This window comes from Drosophila mauritiana, chromosome 2L, assembly GCF_004382145.1.
Source record: "Drosophila mauritiana strain mau12 chromosome 2L, ASM438214v1, whole genome shotgun sequence".
NCBI lineage: Eukaryota > Metazoa > Arthropoda > Insecta > Diptera > Drosophilidae > Drosophila > Drosophila mauritiana.
In genome coordinates this window covers 3,317,295-3,339,033 of record NC_046667.1, presented here as the reverse complement: position 1 = coordinate 3,339,033, position 21,739 = coordinate 3,317,295, and the positions used below count along the sequence as shown (strand labels likewise).

Here is a 21,739-nt window from a genome sequence, read left to right as displayed (position 1 = left end):
GGCTGGCAAAACTGGCAAATGATTTGAAAAAAAGATGAAAAGACACAAACCAAATATTGTATATTTGTTTGTAAGCAAAACAAAAATGAATGATTAAACAAGAATTTTTAATTTAAAACCACTAGAGAGGCAACAAAAAGGAAACAATAAATGGAAACATTTAAAAACAAGTGCTAAGTGCTTTCTTTCGCGGGCCACCAGTGCGTATGCTTAATGTAATTGCGTACATGCTGTGGGAAAGTTACAAATGAGACACAGCTGACATCAAATCTGGCTAAGTACTTGGGCTCACATGTAGGTTAAACGACTTAACTTTCAACTCCGAAATGCCTGTCGGGGCACGTCTGCGAAGAGCAGCTCGCGAGATGAAAACTTGGCACATTACGTATACGACACGTGAACACGACAAAATATGTGTGCATACTTACGGGCGAGTTCGTTGCGCTAATTTGGTCGCGCTTAAAAAGCAAAGCGGCAACGCTGGCAACGCAAAACATTTGAAACCAGGGCAAAACGGGTTTCTTCTATTTCTGGCCTGAGAAAGTTGTGGGTGGCACAACGATGAGGTAAACATGCCCTGCATAAGGAATGACATGAAATAAAGTGTCATCTTTTCTAGTGATTCCCTAAGAGATAAGCCAAATTGTTTCGGGTCGCAGGATGCTCCAGAAAAATATTTGTGGTTCAAGCCTGATGAATTTTCTAATGGATTTGCTGCGTGAAAAACTTTGCCAAGTAGAGTAGTAATATATTTTGTACCATTTTTTAAATTTAATTCATATTTTCCCGCTCAAATCCTTGGCATTCGCCCATATAATCCTCTAGTGCACATGACATGTCTTAACATTTGTGAATTTACTTGCTCGCTGTTTTCATAGCTTTGCACGCCGAATAACAATCCCCGACCTGCAGATACTCCATTCAGCTCGTTAACCACCTTTTGACTTGCTGGAAATCGCAGAAGTGCAGGAGCAAAGGATGTCGCAGCCGGAAGACAAACCGATTTCCTTGCGAGAAGCCTCAGAACGGAAGCTGAGCTCGACAGCGGGGCTCAGATGGTCCTCGTAATGCAGGCCATGGCGACAAGGTTAGCCCCCCAAGTCAGCCAAATCGTTTATGTCCTCTGCCATGTAAAAACCGAGGAAACCCTGTCACATATGCCGGAATATGTTGGGTCGGGTCCTGCGAGGTTGTGCGCCCGTGTGCGTGGGCAGACAGGTGAATAACAGTTTTTCCTTATTCAGGTAAGGCAGCTACCTTGTTTAAGACAGCGTGTGTCAGGCATACGCAAAAAGCCAACTTGCGGATTGTGAATGAGAGTTGGCCCGAACTGACTGGGCTGGGCAAACATCCTGCAGCTTCCTTTGTAGCCTGTTTCGGTTTCCTTGCCTCTGCCTCGCTTTCCCCAAGCCGATGCTATCGGCATTTTTTCCGCTTCCGCAGTTTAATCACGGGGCATCAACTTTTCCCATCTCCGTACCATCGCTCGAGGAATGTACGGTATATAGGAGGCTATTAGTTTATAAACTTATTTGACAAAAAATATTTGCTAGTTTTTTTTCGTGATTTTGTAATCTAGATATAGTACAATTACTTTTCTGTGCTGTAGTTTTTTTTTTATATAAATAAGAACCTTCTAAAAAACGTTTATCTAAAAATCGAAAGCAATTAACCTATTACCCTATGTAGTGGATACTTTACTGCATGGCCAATTATTTTTTCAATTACCTCGAAGTTGTTAGCCAACTCTGGACCCAACCGTTTTACCCACTGCACCTTCTATTAGTTGCCTAACTAGTTTAATTACCACATTCTGCTAATACTCCTCTCCGGTTGCTTTTCCGTGGAAAGTTCGTTCCGCTTTTCGCTGCCTGCTGGGTGTCGAGAGTGCCTCTCGGTATCCAATTTCCCCAGCAGGATCTGACTCTTCCACACACTCACATAACCTGCAGTCCTGAATGTCCTGCGGCATTTGTGTTTGCTTCGTTACGTATTCGTCATTACGTCATTGTCGCTTTACGAGGCATGTTAATAACCGAGGAGCACACATATAGTACCTTTGCTATCTGCCCCCTTTTGATAATCAGTTGACATGTTGCAACACAGGCTTGCAGGGTTAAAAACCCTTCACAATGAGTTTGAAAAGGGGAAGAGGAGTGTTGAGGTATCTTAACTCTTCAATAGACAGGAGAAATATGTGTGTTTTTGAGGTTTTTAGCTATAACTCAGGCATTAAAAGTCAAAAATATATATAACAGACTGTTTTGCGTAGCTGAAAACCCAAATAAACAAACACCATCACTTTTTTAAAGCTTTTGAAAATTAAATTTTTTTTGCCATTTTTTCATTTTTTATAAGGGGTCATTAAATTTGCGAAAAATTGGTAAAATTTCGATTTTCAAATTTTAAATGCCAATCGATTTGGAATTTCGTTACGAGTTCAACGAGCTATGACATTCCACTTTTGGACAACTTTACTTTTACTTTTGCCCAAAAAACCGATGAATTTATAACAAAAAATTAACAAAAACGAATTTTTGGAAAAATGTTCTTGGATGATTTCTAGTCATTTCTGACCACCCAACTAAGAAGATATCTGAAATAAATGCATATTAATAATGCAATTAAAAGGTTTCCTCACTTAATGTCTACCTACTTCGTTTTATTCTTCAAAATAAACAGACCTTTTCCCAATCTCGCCTTTTCGTCCTGGGAAGATATGCAAATGACTTATTTATTATTGTTGCCTGTTGTCGGCGTGAGTGATTATTCAATGTTCGCACCAAATTTGCGCACATAAGCGGATTACAAAGTCAGCTTTTCTGACATCAGGACATTGTAAGAATTTCCCTAAACCGAATGAAACTAGTATGCGCCCACAAAATGCTCTATTGTTATCAAGTAAAGTACTCCAAATGGCACTTCACTTCGATGTTTTATTTGGATGTCAATTATGCTTGGATCTTATAAAAATTAAATAAAATTTAGACTTTAATTATAAATGTCACTGTGACATTTTTGACATTTACAGGGTAGGGAAACAGAACACATAAATCAGCTTTAAATTAAAACTGGCACAAAAAGTTTGACAACCACTGGGACAAAATTGGCAACGCAGCGAATCAAATTTCTCTTTCGCTTTCTCCGCGGTTGTATGTGTGTGTGTGTATGATTGCGTAATCGATATCTAAATCCGCTTAGCTTAATTTGGTTCCTTTATTTGCCTATTGAGTATGGCCCATCAGAAGTCAAATTACAATAAGATGGTTTTATTTTTCACTTCATGATTGATTGAACTTATATTTGGCTGATGAAAATGTTGTTGGAAGAAAAACACAGCTTTTACATCTGTACGAGTACTTAACTTTTAAGTACATCATTTACTTTTCACTTTGCTCTGGTAAACATCATCGAATCCCCAAGGACGCAGACTCATCAACGGAAAAAATCTCATGAAAAACAAATATTTCCCCTATCAACAATATTCATTAATATTTAATGAGCATTAAATGAGTGCGTAGGCGCAGAAAACATATTATTTTTCACATAATTAAGTCACTTGAGGGGGTGGAGCATACACATTATGATCGGGCCTTCAAAATTCGGGGGTATTTTCTGGAGCAATGGATTCATTGTCGACTCTGATTAATTTGGGGATGAAATTGGTACGGATCTTTAACTTTATTTCAAAGCCATACTACTATTAGATAGTTTCATCCATGTTTGGTCAGTAAAATAGCCACAGTGTGGCTGCCCTTCCCTCATTCTCAGCCGTGATTAACAATCTCTTACATAAGCTGCTTAATTATGTGTGTATGGGGTATATATCCATTCAATCGATTTCCATTTGCTATTCGCCATCTCCGAAAGTTAACTACTCGAAATGCGTCCAAAGGCAGGCAATGTTTTTGGCTCGCTGCCACGCATGATGGCTCCAACTAAAGTTGTTTTGACAGGCAACAAATAGCAAAGGACAACAAACAAAACCAAAACTGAGAGCCGAGTCGACGGCATTGTACCGCATTTCGAGGGGAAACTCTACTTTCGCCCGGCTTTCCACCTTTGTTCTAGCTTTTGTTTTATCTCCTCGACTTAATTGGAAAGCATGAAGACGCACACACAGCGCGACGTGTTGGCATTAACACACGCACGAGCAGGAATAACAAGCCACTGCCGAAATGTTTGTCCTTGGTCCGAGCCACAGCTGCCACAGCAGCACCATCGCACAATCCACCGCCACATATCCACCCATCCACCCACTCAGCGCCGCAGGAAGGCCAACGGCGCGTATACATAATTTGCGAGTGTTGCTTCAAGTGGCTCGACAGCTATTTATAGTTGGGACTGGGCAAATTTATAGTGGCATTTAATATTTTATTTTATTTATTTTATTGTATCATACTCCATCCGCTGTCGATTGTCATATGCATAAGTAACGAGGATAGTAAAACGAATCTCCGATTTGGGGGCAACAGTTGGCATCTGGCAAACAAATAAACATTATGGAACTAAAAGAACGTTTCTATTAACTATGCAGGTTGTAGAGTTTCTCACTAAGGTTACATTTGTGTTGCAAGTATATTATCGAAGGCAAGCCAATACTTGCAACAAAAGAACCAGCTTTAATTGCAAGTTAATGTATTGATTGAAATCAATCCGAGTGCCACGAACCATAACCCTTGGACCAAGGATCTGCCCCACCCCCACAATCAAGCACTGCAAATTTGCTCAACTAATTAGCTACTTGCAGAGCAAATACTCGACTGAGCCCCCCCAGTTCAGCAGCAGCCGAGTCGAATTGCATGATTGTATGCAAATAAATCGTTAGCCACAATTGCCAGTAAATACAAGGCGGGTTGAGGTATCCACAATGAAATGGGCGGCAACGGCAATGGCAACAAAAACGACACCTGATGCCAATTACAAGTCTAATTAATGGAAATAAAACGTGGCAAACAGAAGTCATCAATCCGGGCCAATCAAAGTCGGCAGCCAAGAGCCTCGATCCGCCAGTCAAATCAATGTCCGCCCCAGACGCATCCCAGAAGTTATGGCTTGCATAAAAGTCAGCGCCAGTGATAAATGAAGCCCAGCCAGCATTTGCATCGGTATGCATATATAAATGGCCAAGACGTCGAAGGGGGCCAAGTGGATATGGCCCAGTGCTCAAGCGATGACAGTAGAAAATGGGAGACGGAGAAGCTCCTTTCCGCACTTTTCGGAGATGCTATCACTCCCAGGACGAGCACCGAAAAATTCGTATTCCATTTTCAAAGCGAAGGGAAAGGATAACAATGCCGGTGACACATGAGCCACGAAATGGGAGCACAAATTCTGGGAGATAGAAGTCAGCTCACTAATGCAAAGAAATATAAGTAAGTCTTTAAGATGCATGATTTAATAAAAATAATAGAAACATTAACCAATTCCTTTTAAGAAATTTATGGTGTTTTCAACACATTTTTATCAGAAAAACATGAAAGTTATTTATATCATCAATCTGACTCCCTAGGACAATCTAAACATCACTAAACAACTATCAAGTTCCCGCTTTTCATTTTCCAACGGAAATGGGCAAAGAAAAATTGCTTATGACTGAGCAGCCGCAAGCAAATAACTGAGGAAATGCAAAAGAAAAATGCAAATGGGAAATGGAAAAGCTGGAAAAGTTTGCTACACATGCCATAACTCTTAGTGCACATCAAAGATGGCGAATGAATTGCAAAAAACGAGTCTAATTTAGTAATTTCCCATTGTCTAACAATTTTCATTCTTCTTTGCTGGGCAAATGATTTAATGAAATCAATTACAAGCTCCCTCACTTTTCCAGCTCCTTCAAAAGGGGGTGGCAAATGAAATTAGTCAGCCTCCAGGAGCCAAAGGACGTGCAATCGCTGCCAGACCGGGAAAATCAGGAAGGAGATGAAAATTCGTTTGGAGAGAAAACGTTAGCCCGAGAAAATTGTTTGAAGTCTGCTTTGGCATATTTTTATATACGTATACGTATTTTATTGCCGTTTATTGAGTTTTTATGACCGCTTCTTCACGTTTGTGCCTCTTTCTCTTATGGGAGAATTCAATTTGAAAATATATTTTTGCGGTTGACTTTGATTTGATATGGTGCATAAATGGATTCATGTTTGTAGCTGCGAGCTGCGTGTAATTGAATTTTAACAAGCCAAGTTCGATGCTCATGCGTGTGCACCACGATTCCATTTTGTGTTTAAAAAAGGATAGGATATATTAAACATTTTAATAAGAACAATTTCTAGCAAAAATCAATTTTATTTAGTTTTCTTGGCATCTTTATTCTCGGACTTCTTCTCCTTCTTTTCCTTTTTGGGGGCTTCTTTGCAAGGAGGATTGCACTTGCTCTCCTTGGTCTCCTTTTTCGACACACCCGGGTTGCACTCCTCGTGAACGGGTCGAGGCTCCTGATACCCTGTATCCGGTGAGCACGGTGGGCAATCGCAATCGGACTTCAAGTCCGTGCAGCAGCTGGGTGGAGCTGGTCCAATGTAAAAGGGATTGAAGCGGCACACCATTCTGAAGGGCGGTAGGAAAATATCCGAGATCGGAAACTTATAATTTAGTCAAATGAATTTCTGTGAATTTTCGAAAAATTTTACCAAAAAGTAACATTTTCTTAGACAAAAATTGCTCAGGCAGACGAGTTCCAATTTTCATTTCTATGCTTCAAATTCGCAAATGCTCAGGCAAAATGCATTGCAAAAATCTAAATTGACACCTAAAATGAGAATAATTATTTTAGTGTTTGCAAACCAGCACAGATGGATGTTTCAGCCAAACAGAAATTAAACAATTCCTGGGGCTCATGTTTGTCCATGTGCAATTGTAATTATTTACGAGACGAAACACCAAATTAGCATTAAATCGAGAGCGGTCGAGACCGGACAAACAAGCAAACAAACCGAGTTTGCCAGTAAATATTTGCTGGCGTGTGCCAGCTTATAAAGCTGCAGGCGTAGAGTGCTTAAAGCTGATTATGTGAGTTTGCACAACAAATGCGGAAAACATACAAAGAAATCCAAAAGAAGCCGAGGAAAACCGCAGAAAAATAAACGTTTACTGGCGGCAGACTCATAAAAAGTGCCCAGCTAAAATGACGGGCGCGGAAAACTGTACCAAAATAAAGAGAGGCAATAAAGCAAAACACATAAGCCGCAACACCACGAAAAGGACATGCCGATGGGCGGGGTAGGAGATAAAGAACGCGCTCACATGCCCTGAAAGTTTTCAATTTTTACGACTTCATTAGAAACGCTTGATGAACAATAATGATAAGAGGACGAAGGCGGAAACGGAAGTCGCAGAAGGCTGCAGAAGGATGCGGAAACGCGGGGGCTGCCCACAGATGTTGCTGGAAATTACTCAACACCACTACAACTACAGAAGACGCCGCAAAAATCCTGAAAATTTCTCACAAGCAGATGGAAGGCAAGTCGCTGTAGCTTAGAGTTGTGTTAAATACACTTGGCCTTTAGTTTTAGTTAAATAAATACAGAAAAAGAGCAATTTAATTGGAATTTACTTATCAGTATTATAGATCATTTCATTACTTTGTGAAGATTCTTGCAATATGATTATAAATCATATAATAAGTGTTCAAATTTTCCAGGCATCGTTTGTACCCCCCTATTAAAGAGTACTCTACATTCCGAAAGGGATGAAAAGATGGAGTCCGAAGTCCCAGGAAGAAGGGGAGCTCAAGGATGTGAAGCAGCTGGAAAATGGCCCCACTCGCACTCCCATTGAGAGTCTCGCATTTATGAATGAGTGTCGCTCAAGTGGCCAAATGTGTGAGAGGGCCGAAAAGAAGGGCAAAATGTGTTGACTGTAATGAAAGTTTAAATTGTTTTTCTGCAGGAGGCCTAAGCAAATGTGACAGGGCGGAAGAAAATGTGGCTCTCTAAGGTCATTTCCCCCTCCCCTACGGTATTTAGCAAATAAATTGCATTTTCATGCATATAATAGAGAATTAGAGTAATAAAGTTTATCATAATATTTAAGGCTTTCCTTTTCTATATATGAGAGTTCTTTTGGGTCTTTTTTTTTTTTGCCTAAAAAGGAGATAACGTATGGTTATGTTTATTTTTCCATTTTGGACTATAATATGTGGGACGATTTGTTCTGTGAAATGTGCAAAGAATTTTATAACATTTTAGAGAATTCCTAGTATGAAATGAATATTGATAGCGCTAGGATACTATTTATTCAACGATTCCTACTCGGAATTTCACTGAATGTCCGCACACTTTGCTCCAATTCTGTCAAAATCCACGCCACATGTGCAGTGGGCGTAGTGGAAGGCCATTCAGTTAATTACAAGTTTATTCAATTTAAAATCAATACTAGACCCACGAGCCGAGAGCGTTTTAATCCCATAATTACAGGTGATTTCCCAGGAGCGGGTCAAATTCCACGTTCGATGGCGATCTTCTCACTTGGTCGTCTAAATGTGAATTGAAATGAATTCGATTCGAGTGAGCAGCCAGTGTAATTACGCATACGCACGCACACCTAGAGAATTACACACACATGCACTCCCGACACGCACACATGGGCATTTGGGAAGGACATGAGTTTCGTCCTGGTCACGTTGGCTCATTTTCGCTTAATGTTTTATGCACAACTAAATACAAATGCGCTTTAATGAGCAAAACTCGAACCGGCCATGCGGTTAATTTATTATGCACAACTCGGTTTCACAGGGGGCGTGGCAGTGGGTGGGGCAGGAGGCGGGGGACGTGCGGCAAGGATAACTAATAATACGGCATTGTCGTGGCATTAAATTGCCAATGCATATGGGCCGAGGGAAGCGGACGGGGGGGTGCTGCAGATAGACCGCAGCAAGTCAACTCGAATGCATGTAACAATTACTCTACTGCGCTCTCTTTCGCACACACACACACACATACTTACTGTGCAGCAGAGCCATAAAATGCAGGCAGCAAAAAAGCGTAAGAGGCGAGACTTGCAACGGCAACAACGTGGCATACTTTTCGGGGCATGTGGCATAGGGCTCGGGCTTAACCGCAGAACAAGCCCAAGCCGCAACTTTTAATATGGCGGGAATTTGAGTGCCATTTGGGGAACTAGCTCAATTGCCGATGAGCAGTGGAAATTCAGGCAACATCATCAGACTTGCAATTTAAGTTTAAGTAGCTGGAAATGTAACTAATTCTACTTAGGTATTTTCCATTTCTCCCAAGTCTGTGAAGAGCTATTCGTTTGAACTAAAATTTACTAATATTATGTTAGGATTACATGAGCAACTAGATAAGAAATTTGAAAATTACTCTGCCCTAGGGAAAACTTCGCGCAGAAGGGAAAAGCCTCAGGGATTTGGCCACACCCTGCTCCCAATGTGTTTTCCCGCCTGGACATTTATCATGCAGGACATACTGGCCATTTGATTAACACCTTTTGGGAAGGCGAGCACGGTCTGGAATAAAATTGCGCAGAATAATTTAAAACTAAAGCCGTTGGCCAACTAGTCGCTGCTCCTGTTTCGGCGTGGTTGTTTGCACATTTCATTTCGGTGGCATTTTGCATGCCTCGTTGAATTCAGACAACAAAAAGGCATACTTACATATATGCGGAGAATATATACATGTGTGCATATAGATATATTTACGCTTTTCCATGACTGGCTGATGTGTGCGAGTTTTGCGTGTAAGCGCTGACTAAGCTCTTGCAAGTTGGTTTTTTGTGCGAAGCACAAGTGGGCCATACATTAAGGGGTATTGCACCCATTTTCAGCTGCAACATCTAGCGGGGAAAAGGACTTAAGTCTGAAAGGGTTATAAAATACTAGGGAAAGATCTGAAAAGAAATGAGCATCGCGATGTCCGCACAGCGAGGTGTTTAATGCCAATGGGAAAGGTGTGAAAATCGTGCTTACGTTTTTATTTTTATGGTTTTGTTATTCTAGATGTTAGTATGGACATAATATTTTATTAATCTATTGGGCATTCAAAATGAAATAATAATGAATAGACTTGACCAAACGTTTACTCCTACCTCTTACACACTTTTCATTGAATCTAGAATACCCTTTTACTCTACTAGCAATGGGAATAAAAAGCCCAAACAACACATATCCTGCTAATTCTTGGTAATCTAATCATGTAAATAGGATATCTTCAATATCAGAATACACATTTAAATCATCAAGTCCCCATTTATCTCCTGGCAAATTCAAAGAGCTGCGGCTCACCTTAAATTCATGATGATATCCTACTGCCGTGGCAACGTCATGGATATTTCCCCCCTCAAAAGTCACACACCCCATACGTGTCATCGCCTCATTAATGACTAGCCGAAATCCAGAAGTTTGGTGTTGATAAGAGCGAGTAGGGAAAATCGAGAGGCTTGCAGAAAGCCACGAAGAACTTAATCCCTTATCTTGACTTGGTTAACAACGTGAAACAAAAGCCGCCATGACAACGGGCCAAATCCTTTCAACTATTCGATGAAAGGCCGTAGCGAACCCCACATCAAGCCCACATCACCTCATTACCATCATGGGACCGCAAATTTAATGGCAAACACTTTGTGGCACATTATTTGCAATGCAAGTCGCTGCTCATTTGCAGCTCGTGTAACTTTTCATTAAACAAAAAATGAATTCAGAGCGAATATTTAAACTGCTGCATAATGCACACGGACAGCCATTAACGCTAATGACGTCATGAAACTCAATGCACGCCACAGGGTAGCAAGTTCACCACCCACCACCCACCACGCCCTCGCCCACTAATGGCGGAAAGAGAGCAAGGGGGCCTCCACAAAATGGGGCACAAACATAATGCCGGTCTCTACTTACTTGCCCTCGGCTGTATGTGCTGAACAGATATTGGAAACTTTCTAACAAAGCACATCCATTACAATAAACGCTACTCTAGAAGGATGTTGGGTCGATTGGGATTGTGAGGCAACTTGAGCCTATTCATTAAGATAGTGGATACTATAATTAACAGAAGTGCGGTTGGAATACACTTGAATTTATAAGCTTGTGTAATTACTACTAATTTGCTTGCCGTTTTCCAGGGTATCCTGTCTACATCCAATTCCTTAAGGATTCCCTTTCCGGCCAGGAGTGTGCGTGAGTGTTTCCATTTCTTTTAGGGCTGGCTGCTAGTCAACTTTATCAGATTGCCAGCAAATCGCCAGTTTTTGACCAGAGCAGCATATGATTTTAATGACCCAGGCCACATGCTCTCAACCGCAACTCGCAACTGCAACATCCTCAAAGGTTAGGAGCCAAGAGCCGAAAAGTGGAGGACAAGAGGGACAGGAACAACTATTGCTGCATAGATTGGCAAAGGGATTCTATTTTGTTGTGCCATTATTGGGTCAACTAAAGCCAGTTCCGAGCGAGGAAATTGTTTTTTCCGTTTTCTGGTCCACGTACGCTGCTTTTTGGTTGAAGCGACTGCAGGGAAAAATGTGGGAAAAAGCACACATCGAGTCAGATTCTGACCCCGCTTGGCACGATTTCCATTTCACATACTGTTAGTGTGCCAAATGGTTATATATTTTATTTACAGCTCAAAACTTTTCCGAGAGACAATCCAAACACATTCGCCCAGCTCCATGTTGTTTTGGCCAAACGTTTTACGAGCCAGGAATATGGTATCGAATCAATTGCTCGAAAGGGATTGGAAATGTGAAATATGGCGAAGTCGCTGTCAAAACATTTAGAACGCGGAATAAAGATAGCAACTTTAGCTTATAGTAGTGATTTCTGGTACATGCTATAGGATAGTCCAGGAAACTTAATTCCCTCGCGAAGTACCAACATAAACTTGAGTGGTGTTTTCCGAGGTCGGAGGCTATGAGTCCGCCAGTTTCCCTCAGCGAACTCATTTTCTTGCCGCCACATTTTTGGGGCAATTTTCGCCTTGGCGCCCCCCTGCAAACTGCAATTACCAGTTAAACCAACTAAGGCGCACCGACAAGCCGAAAAGGAAGTTACTTCAGCATCCTGCTGCTTGCGAAGTCCTTTTCGTCCTGGGCTACTTACAAAGTTTGCGCCAAGTTTGTAGTTTGTGTGAATATTTTTGGGGGACTATTTTGGATTATAGGTACTGCGCTGACTGCACGTTGCGTATTTCAATTTTCGCTCGCTTAATTATATTGGCCAAGCTTTCAGATAAGTTTCTACATTGCTAAACTGAAAATAATTCAATTATGTACACACCTATCGAACGGCAAGTACTTCTATTTCGGGGCTTCGTTTCTCCGGCAACACTTTTTATTCCAATTATCCCACTTTGCTGTTGTTCTGGCCACAATCAAAAAGGATGCTCCATTACAGCCTCCACAGCACCGATGGGCTTATCCGTTTGATGATTTTCCATTTAATTCATAAATATTTGATAGCATCCACAATTGAAGCCCTGCATCATTCATTAGCCATCAAAGCGAATTGGCGTCGCAAATGTCGGACAGAATGGAAAGTGGAGTTCCCAAAAGGACATCGGGCAAAAACAATTGGCAACATCCTCTTCCTCATCATGATCATAGTAGTCGTCCTGGCATGCAGGCAAAATAAATTTTAAATTATAATCAATAATGTATGCTGGACTTTCGGTGGCGGAAATGATGAGTGAAAAAATCACCGATTGCTGCAGTGCTGCGGTGATGAACTCAAATGGCATTGATGAAATTGGAAACATCCATATGGATTTATTTATGAAAGTTACATGTGGGTCAGACATCTGCTGAAAGAATTTTGCGGTCAGCCAACGGACGTAAATCAAATGACTCAATACACATGTTCTCGTAAATACATTAATTAATGTTTATTAAAAACGGAATTCCTGCTGAATTTCAAAGGCAACAATTTAATAGTATGTCTACCGTACTTTTATGAAATTCAAGTTAAATCTTGCAGGACAAGCGCTGACTTTTTGAGGCCTAGGGCCACAATGAAACTACGGACCAGTTGACAACGTGTTGGTCCCCAAATCGAGCCACTCGGCAATTGTGGGGCAGCAACACAATGCAGAAATGCGCTATAAAATAAAAAGTGAGCGAAAAGAAAAGCCACAAAAGCGCACCAACAATTGGGAAACTGCACTGGGTTTCCCTTGTTTCTGTTTCACTTTTGCTGCACTCTGTGGATATTTTTAATTAAACCGCGCGACAATTTGACATCAATATCGAAATTAAGATCTTCTGCAGGCCGTACAACACTTCGCCAGAACGGGGAAAAAGTAATAAAATAAGCAAAAAACAAGCTTCAAAATGAAGGGAAAGTTTTCAGGGGGCCATCTCGAATTCTCCAGTGGGTGCGAGGGGAGCAGCAACTTCCGTCACATGCTGGAAAACCGGATATCCGGTACAGCAAATATTTGTTGCTAGGTACATACCGAAGTAAAAATGGTATTGCAGGCATTTGAAATGTGTGGAATTCATAATAATTTAAAATAAATAAAATTACAGTAGGAATCTCTAACAGTACCCCAAAGGATTTTGAGTAAAATAGCCAATAGTAATGTTCGTAAGTTAGCAAATACAATGTACTACTATTTGGTACATTTTGTTCAGAATATGTCTGAAATTATGTAGAACATTCTGCTCGATTTCCGCAGGGCACCACCAACCTACATTTTCCCCAAACTTGGGCCACATTTCAGTTTTGTTTTGTCGTTTTCAATTTGCTCTCGTCCTGTGTCCTTCGTCCTTCGCCCGCTTATTGCTTCTGTTTATGTGCAAATCGTCGGCTGGGGGCGGAATGTGTGGGTGGGCGTGGCCGTGCCGGATATTGATGTGTTATATGCGATGTTGTGACTGCAATATATCTGCCAAATGACTGTCGATGGCTCGACTTGAACCAAACAGCAGCCGCAGCCCGGAAAAAAGGAGATAAAGGTCCTCGCACGAGGCAGCGGATGCAGGGGCAATAAAATTCTCGGTTCGCAGGACCTGAGATGGGGAAATAATTGCGGCCCCTGAAAGTGTTGCCATAAAAATGCAAATGCCAAATGCCGCAAAGTTGCGAATGAAACGGTCCCGGGAAACAAATAATAATGAAACCCTTGACAGCGGCAACATAAATCCGATCTGGCGTATATAACAAATGACCAAATGAAGAGTTGAAAGGCAAACAAATCGAACAATGATATAAATAACGCACCATTTTCCAACCCATATCCGTTTCGGGACTTTAAAACATTCACGAGTGGAAATCCGTGGCTGCCATATGATTATATTTCACTTCCAAGCTTTCAAATCGCCATTAAAATATTCGGGAAAACACATTTTTTATCTATGATTCAGTGTGATCAAGTGGCAAAAGCTGTCAGTTTAATAAAAATCTGCCAATGTGTCGATTACAGTTTATGAGACTTGAAAACTAACAAATTTATCGAATTAAATAGTACAAATCCTATCAATGTATCTTAAAGCTTTTATAAGTCCAAATCTGACATTTGCTTGCAAATAATTGTTTATTAGTTAAATTAAGAGCTCAACTCTTCGAAAACTGACGCTAATGGCAAAGTTGTGTGCTTATTTTTCTATTAGGAAACACCATTATGTTTATCTCACAAGTTTTTATCTAGCTCAACAACTTTGATAACTTTATGCATCTTTATCATCATAAACAACTGCTCCTGCATCTTTTCATCTAAAGTTGTACTGAGTGTTTGTGTAAAGTTCTTAATTAAATGAACTCCCTAGAAGTCCCATGGATGGCATATCAACAAAAAGGACATGCTCCTTTATAAGACTAAAAGTTAAAGTTTGCTTTTACCAACCAAAGTTTGAAATTAAATAAAATTATTATAATGTTATGTACTGGTAATTCATAGGCATTAAAACTGTATTTATAAAATAAATAATTGCAAAACACACTCGGTCTGCTTAAGTTTCCTGAATTAGCAAAGAAATGGAACTCCTTTTTTTGAGCCATAAGGGCCAGATGGCTGAGAAAATGGCGAGCAGGGCGTATGGATTGCAATTTGCCAGCCTTCATCTGCGTTTTGTTACATAATAGCTAAAAGTTTGCCAAAGCGAAGTTTTTGTATCTCAGCTGCGTTCATGTATCCGTATATATTGCAACCGTATCTCGTTTTGAATGCAATCAGGACTTTCTGTGTGTGTTTTCTCTCATCTAATTGCAGTTGGAAATTGTTGGGCGGCTTTTAAAGTTTTTAATTGAATTTCGCTTATGGCCCCGTCTTGGCTTTAATAGAAAACACTCGTTCAAATGTATCGTTTTCCTTTTTAAGTTTTCCCTTTGCAGTTTGTTTGGCTTGGCAAATGTGCCAAAAGCGAAATAACACAACTTTTCGCTCTTTGTGTGTATCAAATAACAATTACCGGGCCAAATGGCAAAAAAGTAAGAATACATTTTTTTCACAAATTTTTCCCCCTTTAGCATATTTATATTTGCTTTATGCCATTTGCCCTCGTCTTGAGTCGTCCTTGAGGAGAGCTTACCAAGGAAATATGAGAAAATTTGCACAAAGCTTTTCGCAATAATGCCCGGGGACTCGAAAAAGACAATCACCTGGTTGCCGACGTTTAAAGGGGGGGCTAGCAGGTGGGCCGCCGAGGGTTAAGTGTTGTTATCATCTGTTTATTGAAATTTCGTATCAAATGTTCGATTTCAGTCGAAGAGACAAGAGAAAATCCACATGGAATGGCGAAGGATTCCCATTCAATAGAGTAAACAAATTGGCAAATAAATTGAAGGAAGTGGGCGTATATCTGAAGAAGTTTTTTTATTAAATGTGAAGAAACCTGAGCTTTGTTAATACAGGGAACATGTATTGAATATTATATTTACAAAACATATGAACTCTCCGAGAAAAGTTTAAACAAGTGTTTTGTTTTTGGTGCAAGATTAATTACCCCGAAAACAAAAAGCCGTCAAACTCAATGAAATGTTGGTATAATAAGCAGACTTATAATATTATATATGGCCATTAAAGAATATTATTTTTGTAGATATTAACTTGTTTTGCGCTGTTAACTTTCAGTCTTTTCGAGTCATTCGAAAGGCACAAGTACTACTCCTGCTCGAAATTCAAAATTGAAATGAAGCTTTCTTCCATTGTTTTCTTAATTTTTTCCATACTTGGCTGTGTTTCAGCTTTGAAAAACCGTAAGTACTTCGTATTTATTACTATTAGTCATTAAATTAACGCCATTTACTTAATTGTCATTTAGCTGTCTGCGGAGTTAAATATCGAGGAGTTGGCCTATGTAAAATGTTAATCACGAAAATAGTTTATATACCCAATGAAAACAAATGCAAGACGGTGCACATTAGTGGATGTTCGGCCGAAGGAACTTTCTTCAAAAGCATCAAGGAATGTGAAGCTAAATGCAAGGAATGTTAAAATAAAATTGTAGGATTTTATGAATATAAAAAAAGTGTTTCATTCATACTTCAAAACATAAATAAGTATACGGAATAATATCGCGATTAACTGCGATTACTATATTAATATTAATACCACGTATAATTGTTTTAGACGCGGTTTGTATATATTTAATTGTTTTGAGATGCATGCTTACTAAATTAATATTTATAAATAGCTAACAAGGGTAAAATTCTATTAGTTGCGCATTTTAAGTTTCTATTAACAAGAAAATTAGAAGTGTTATTCATTTACTTGTCCTCGGCAAGAAAGAATATATCTAAAATGCATTTATATAAAATTATTTGCCTAATTTGTTCCATACTTGGCTGTGTTTCAACTTTAAAAGATCGTGAGTATTAAAAAACTACTATTTCTAGTTTAATAAAACCTTAAAAATTGTATTTTTCAGCGAGTTGTGCTATTGAGTTGTTTGGCCAAGGTGCTTGCAACACTTTGATTACTCGAATAGGATATTTACCTTGGGAAAACATGTGTACTTCAAAGAATTTTGTTGCATGCGACACCGATGGAACGTCCTTTGAGAGCATTAAGGAATGCGAAGATAAATGCAAAGAGTAGTCTTATGGCTGTAAAATAAAAAACAATATTAAATATTTCAAAAAGTCACAGCAAACTGGCTTGTTTGCTCACCGATTTAAATTTTAATGTGACTTCTTGTTATTGTTTTCTTGCAATCAGCGAAAAGAGACTTAAAGAGTTTTCAAAACTTTTCCTATTCGCAGCCAGTCTGTTGACTTCCTCCCATCGCTCCATGCACCCCTTTGAGCCATTTTTGTATTCATATTTCGTTTTTTAGAAAACTTGTGCCCAGGGCAAAACTAAAGCCATGAAAGCATAATGACAACCCCGACGACAAGTGCGCGTAATGGCTGCAAAAGAACAAAGTTGAGGAGTGGAAGAAATGGCAGCAGCAGGACGAATGCGAAGGACGCAGGACGAAACAGGGTGAAGTAAAACTTGGTAGACAATTAGCAGCGGGGTGCCAAAGTGCATTTCGCGCAATCCAGTTAAGCTAAATAATGCTATTAAATTATAATTCTCTATTATATATATATACACATTTTATTAAAATTTAAAGTACATTGTTGGAAAACTCCAGTTTGACATTAAAACTATTGCAAAGATTTTTTCGTGTGCACTCGATTTGCAGCCTCAATCGCGACAACATTAATTAGATTAAAATGCCTACAAATCATTTTGGAACGGCACCCGAGTGGCAGCATCCGGATTTGGGGGCAAGCAGCTCGGTAAGCTCACACATTATTCACACGCTTGGAAACGCGCACAATTTCCCGCCATTTCCCAAAATGCAAATTGCGCACAACGCAAACAACACGGAAAAAACAGCTGAATAAAAATCGTTACAAGCCCCAAGCAATTTAAAGCAGTGCCGAGCAGGGATAAAGCCATCGAAATCAGTCCGAAAATGGCACAAAAAAAGGAAGCGAGGACGAGGTCCGTCCCGAAACAATTACAAAACTATAAGCCTCCAAAGGATTGGCGCCGCAAATAAACAAAAAATGCAAAACCAGAGGGCGAATCCCCAGAGATGCCCTCACAAATTGCACGTTATCAGCTGTGGGATCGACTTTGCTGTTGCCCTGCAATAATTGGGTTCTCACACCCAGGAGGGCACACATCCACGTAACACGGAGCAACTTCCTCTGGAATGGCCAGCCAAATCTCTGGCCAGCATAATTAAAGAGTGCCATGAGTAATGGCCCTTGGCGAAGGAGCGAGCTCGCAAAGCTCGTGGTAATTACAAAATAAGTCCATTCCGTGTGGGAACAATGGGAGGACTTACAGGATTCCCAACAGATAAGTCGAGTGGTCAATCCTGGAAGACCCAAAATAAGTTTTGTTCGCAAATTAAAGAACATCGTAGGTGGGTTTGTGGTTGAAAAGTAATGAAGTATCTCTAAAATAGCGTAAATGTATGCCACAGTATATTTTAAAGTTGTACTTTCCAGATTACAGATTAAATTTAAATCTTTCAAAGCAGAATGGTATAATAAAAAGATATTTCCAGGCTGCAATTAAAGAGAACAATTACTCACAGCTTGAAAGCAGGCGAAGCGTTCTCATTCAGGAAAATATAAAGAAAATGCTGCTTCCTCGACGACTTTCCCCCACTGCTCAGCACATTCGATAAATAAAAAGGGGAATTTCACTTTCAGCTCAACACTTTGCCCAGAAACACTTGCACTCCTTTCCAAAAGGACGATGCTGAGCTGAGGCCTCCATTCCGCGAAAGCCGCGCTTACGGCCCTTTGTTTTTGGCCGTTTTGTTAAGGCGCCGCAAAATGGCTTAATCATGGCTCGTAAATCTTTGATGTTTCATTTGTGCCAAAACGCTAAGCGATTTTTAAAGCGGCCCAGGGCTGGCTAGGACCATAAATTATTGGGATCAGAGTGCGGCTATTTGTGTTGCTTGGTACATTATTACATAAGCGCCACAGCATTCGCAGTAAGTTGGAGAAAAGTCCATCTAAAATCATCTCCGTAGCTCCCCGATCGAATTCGATTCAATTTGGCACAAAACAAAAAAATGAAAATGCACAAGTTTTGCTTGATTTCATCTCCCCTTTGGCAAAGGCCAAAAAAACGCAAGCCAAGCCGAGCCAAAGGAAAGCATATCGGAGTGGAAAATGCTGCATAGAGCAGCAAATATCTAGAATAAATTGAATATAAATACGAAATCAAATCGAATCGAATTCCATTCGACTTGCAGCACTCACTCCCGCAATCCCCGTGATTCGCCATAGTTGATTGAAAAGGATTATGGCAAGTGGTTCGCCCCAACTTCATCCTTGTCGTAATTCCGATCTTTAGTAATTGGCCCTGCGGGAAAAGCTGGAAAACAACATCAGCCAGCTGCCAATTCGCTGGCGAGTACTTCGCATTTTCGCAGCGGTCTCTGTTTCAACCGGCAGGAGCACTTCAAGTGCATTCCAATTAAGTGCACTGGGCAACAGAAAAAGCTTTCTATCGCCACTAATTTTCCCGCTTTTCTCGCACTTTTCCCGGCTGCCCGGCCACCCGCAAGTGTCGTCCGCGCTTTTCGGGCTTTTTGGCTAGGCGCACCAATGGAGAAGTGTGGTCAGCTTAATTACGACTCCCATAATCGGTTTACTAAGCCAACAGGACTGGTTGTAAGGGGATTACAGTTTAAGTAGCAGAATTTGCCAGTGAAAAGGTGTAGTAAGCATTATTCTACAAACTTTGAAGTGTATGTGCCAGCAAATTTATAATAAGAGTTGCTTAATATCAAGTATACGACCTGTTGGACATACCCCATAGATTACTCAGATTTTCGCCCTTCAAAGCTACCCTTTGAAAGTCTCATGCATGTTCTTCTCACAACTACGGCTTTAATCGAGATGACCTCCAGCGAGTGGAGTGGAGCTCCTTTTTGCCAGTCCGAAAATTGCTGGCCTTTCAGCCTCGACCGACTGTCAAACGCACTTGGAAGTCGGCTTGGAAAGCCGCCAGTTGTTTGGTTTTTCTGACAGAGCCGTAAAGTTACGCAATCGGAGAAAAGTCCGGGCACAAAGTTACAATTGCAAGCGGCGACTGTGCGGATGTGGATGCAGTGGACCGAAGTTGGCCAACTCTTTGACTGATTAGATGGCCATCGAGGGGACAATTTAAACTTTAAACTTCTCCCCATCGCAAAAACAATGAAAAATACATGCAAGTGCACTTTGATTTGTTGCGTTTCGCAGCGAACTATTTCGCATAAAATCGCCAATAAAGTTGAGCGCACAAATGTGGTTACTCGCGCAATTTTTCTTTTCACCTGCAAAACCAGCGGAATATTTGAAATTTAGATTTGTGACACTGACTTTTTTCGTTCAAAGAATTCCAATAAAGTTTACGTGGGAAATCAAGCATTTGTTGAATAAGTTTTTAGAGTTTTTATAAATTAGTTAAATTAGTTTTGTTCTGAAACGACTTAACTCAAGTCAAATGGTGTTATTATTACAGCATAATTTAAGACACCGCACGAGTAGAGTTGTCACCTGCAGTGCACATATCTTGGGCCCAGAAAACAGTGTTGCCATCCAAAAGTAATACTCAACTTTTTAGTAACCATCCAAAAAATAAGTAGAACAACAATGCTAACAAATTATGCACACACGTAAAACAGTATGTATGAACGCAGGGCAGAAACAACAAAAACGGCTGTAAAAGCCAGTCAGTAGTAAAAAGTAGTTTATTTAAGTAGCAAAGCGCGAAAAATGTGTTTTTTACGAAGAGAGGTCGTAAATGATCCCATCTTCATGCACCGTGTATTTGCATGTGTGTGAGTGTGTCAGCTTTTCACTGCTGTTTGCTTATTTAAGTCGTTTGCAATTTCTGCACTTTTCTTTGCACAGTCGACGCATAAAAAATAACACACAAATGCAGCATCGCACACAAGGAGAAATTTCAAAGTATCTTGTATAAATAAAATAAGGAAATATTAAAGCAGCTATGTACTTTCGAATGTTTTGATGTAATTCTGGGCTTAACTGGCAATTAAATTGTATTGCTCACTTTTCGCTTAGTGTACGAGTGTCTGTGTTTGTTCATATGAATTCCCTTTATAACTGAGTAACTTCGCTGGCAACTTTCGCAATTACCAAACTCACACACAGGCATTTCACGCAGACACATGGTAAATTGTACTATTTAATTTGGTTAGAACAAGATGGCTGGCGAGCCTTTAACGGCTGACAGTTCGAATCAAGATGGCTGCCGTTTCTCTTCCTACTTTCTCCACTGGCACTTCCACTTCCACTTCCGGTGTGTGTGTTGTCAATCTGAAAAAGGGAAGTGGGTGGGGTAGGCGGACGGAAGCACGAGCAGGTTGGCCCCTGGCGAATTGTGCCCACTAAAATGCTATTTTTCACTCTATTCGAGCGGAAGTTGAGCGACAGCCGCACGCCCAAAAAGCGGCGACTGCAGCAGCATCAAGCAGCTCAGCAGCGGGGGAAAGGGGGTGAAATGCGGAGAAAGTGGAGGGGAGGAAGCACCCACTGCGGAACCAAAGACAACCGGATGTTTAGCATGCACTCGGATAAAAGCTGGACACAAATATCACGTATACGCCGTGTGCGCAGCCTCGCAATTAACTTAACTTCATTGTGAGTGTATAAATTTTAAAGAAATACAAAATGTAAGATATTTTACTCCAAGGAATGACATTTGCAAGGCTTGGCTTTAGCTATTACCATTTTATTTTCTCCAGTTTAGCAACACATACCCACAACATCGCTAAAAACAAGGACTACATAGTGCACACACACACACAAGTCGTTGAGGCAGGAGCA

At 40.4% G+C, this 21,739-nt stretch overlaps 3 protein-coding genes across 3 annotated transcripts; 2 read left to right on the top strand and 1 right to left on the bottom strand.

Moving 5' to 3' along the window:
- Positions 1 to 6,254: 6,254 nt before the first annotated feature.
- Positions 6,255 to 6,582, bottom strand: LOC117149824. Its single transcript, XM_033316825.1, has one exon. It carries the CDS (start codon positions 6,543 to 6,545, stop codon positions 6,285 to 6,287), a length of 261 nt encoding a protein of 86 aa, XP_033172716.1. The 5' UTR covers positions 6,546 to 6,582; the 3' UTR covers positions 6,255 to 6,284.
- A 9,465-nt stretch (positions 6,583 to 16,047) lies between these two features.
- Positions 16,048 to 16,381, top strand: LOC117150596 (boophilin-H2). The gene is made up of 2 exons (XM_033317553.1): positions 16,048 to 16,141; positions 16,207 to 16,381. Exons 1-2 carry the CDS (start codon positions 16,075 to 16,077, stop codon positions 16,377 to 16,379), a joined length of 240 nt encoding a protein of 79 aa, XP_033173444.1. The 5' UTR covers positions 16,048 to 16,074; the 3' UTR covers positions 16,380 to 16,381.
- A 261-nt stretch (positions 16,382 to 16,642) lies between these two features.
- Positions 16,643 to 17,069, top strand: LOC117148711. Its single transcript, XM_033316261.1, has 2 exons — positions 16,643 to 16,752; positions 16,813 to 17,069. Exons 1-2 carry the CDS (start codon positions 16,686 to 16,688, stop codon positions 16,980 to 16,982), a joined length of 237 nt encoding a protein of 78 aa, XP_033172152.1. The 5' UTR covers positions 16,643 to 16,685; the 3' UTR covers positions 16,983 to 17,069.
- Positions 17,070 to 21,739: the final 4,670 nt, after the last annotated feature.

What these genes read in the sequence shown, in the direction of transcription:
- LOC117149824 (XM_033316825.1), bottom strand. Translation starts at nt 6,545, where the DNA reads ATGGTGTGCCGCTTCAATCCCTTTTACATTGGACCAGCTCCACCCAGC.
- LOC117150596 (XM_033317553.1), top strand. Translation starts at nt 16,075, where the DNA reads ATGAAGCTTTCTTCCATTGTTTTCTTAATTTTTTCCATACTTGGCTGT. An exon ending in TGTTTCAGCTTTGAAAAACC is followed by an intron (nt 16,142 to 16,206) that starts GTAAGTACTTCG and finishes ATTGTCATTTAG; the next exon opens with CTGTCTGCGGAGTTAAATAT.
- LOC117148711 (XM_033316261.1), top strand. Translation starts at nt 16,686, where the DNA reads ATGCATTTATATAAAATTATTTGCCTAATTTGTTCCATACTTGGCTGT. An exon ending in TGTTTCAACTTTAAAAGATC is followed by an intron (nt 16,753 to 16,812) that starts GTGAGTATTAAA and finishes TGTATTTTTCAG; the next exon opens with CGAGTTGTGCTATTGAGTTG.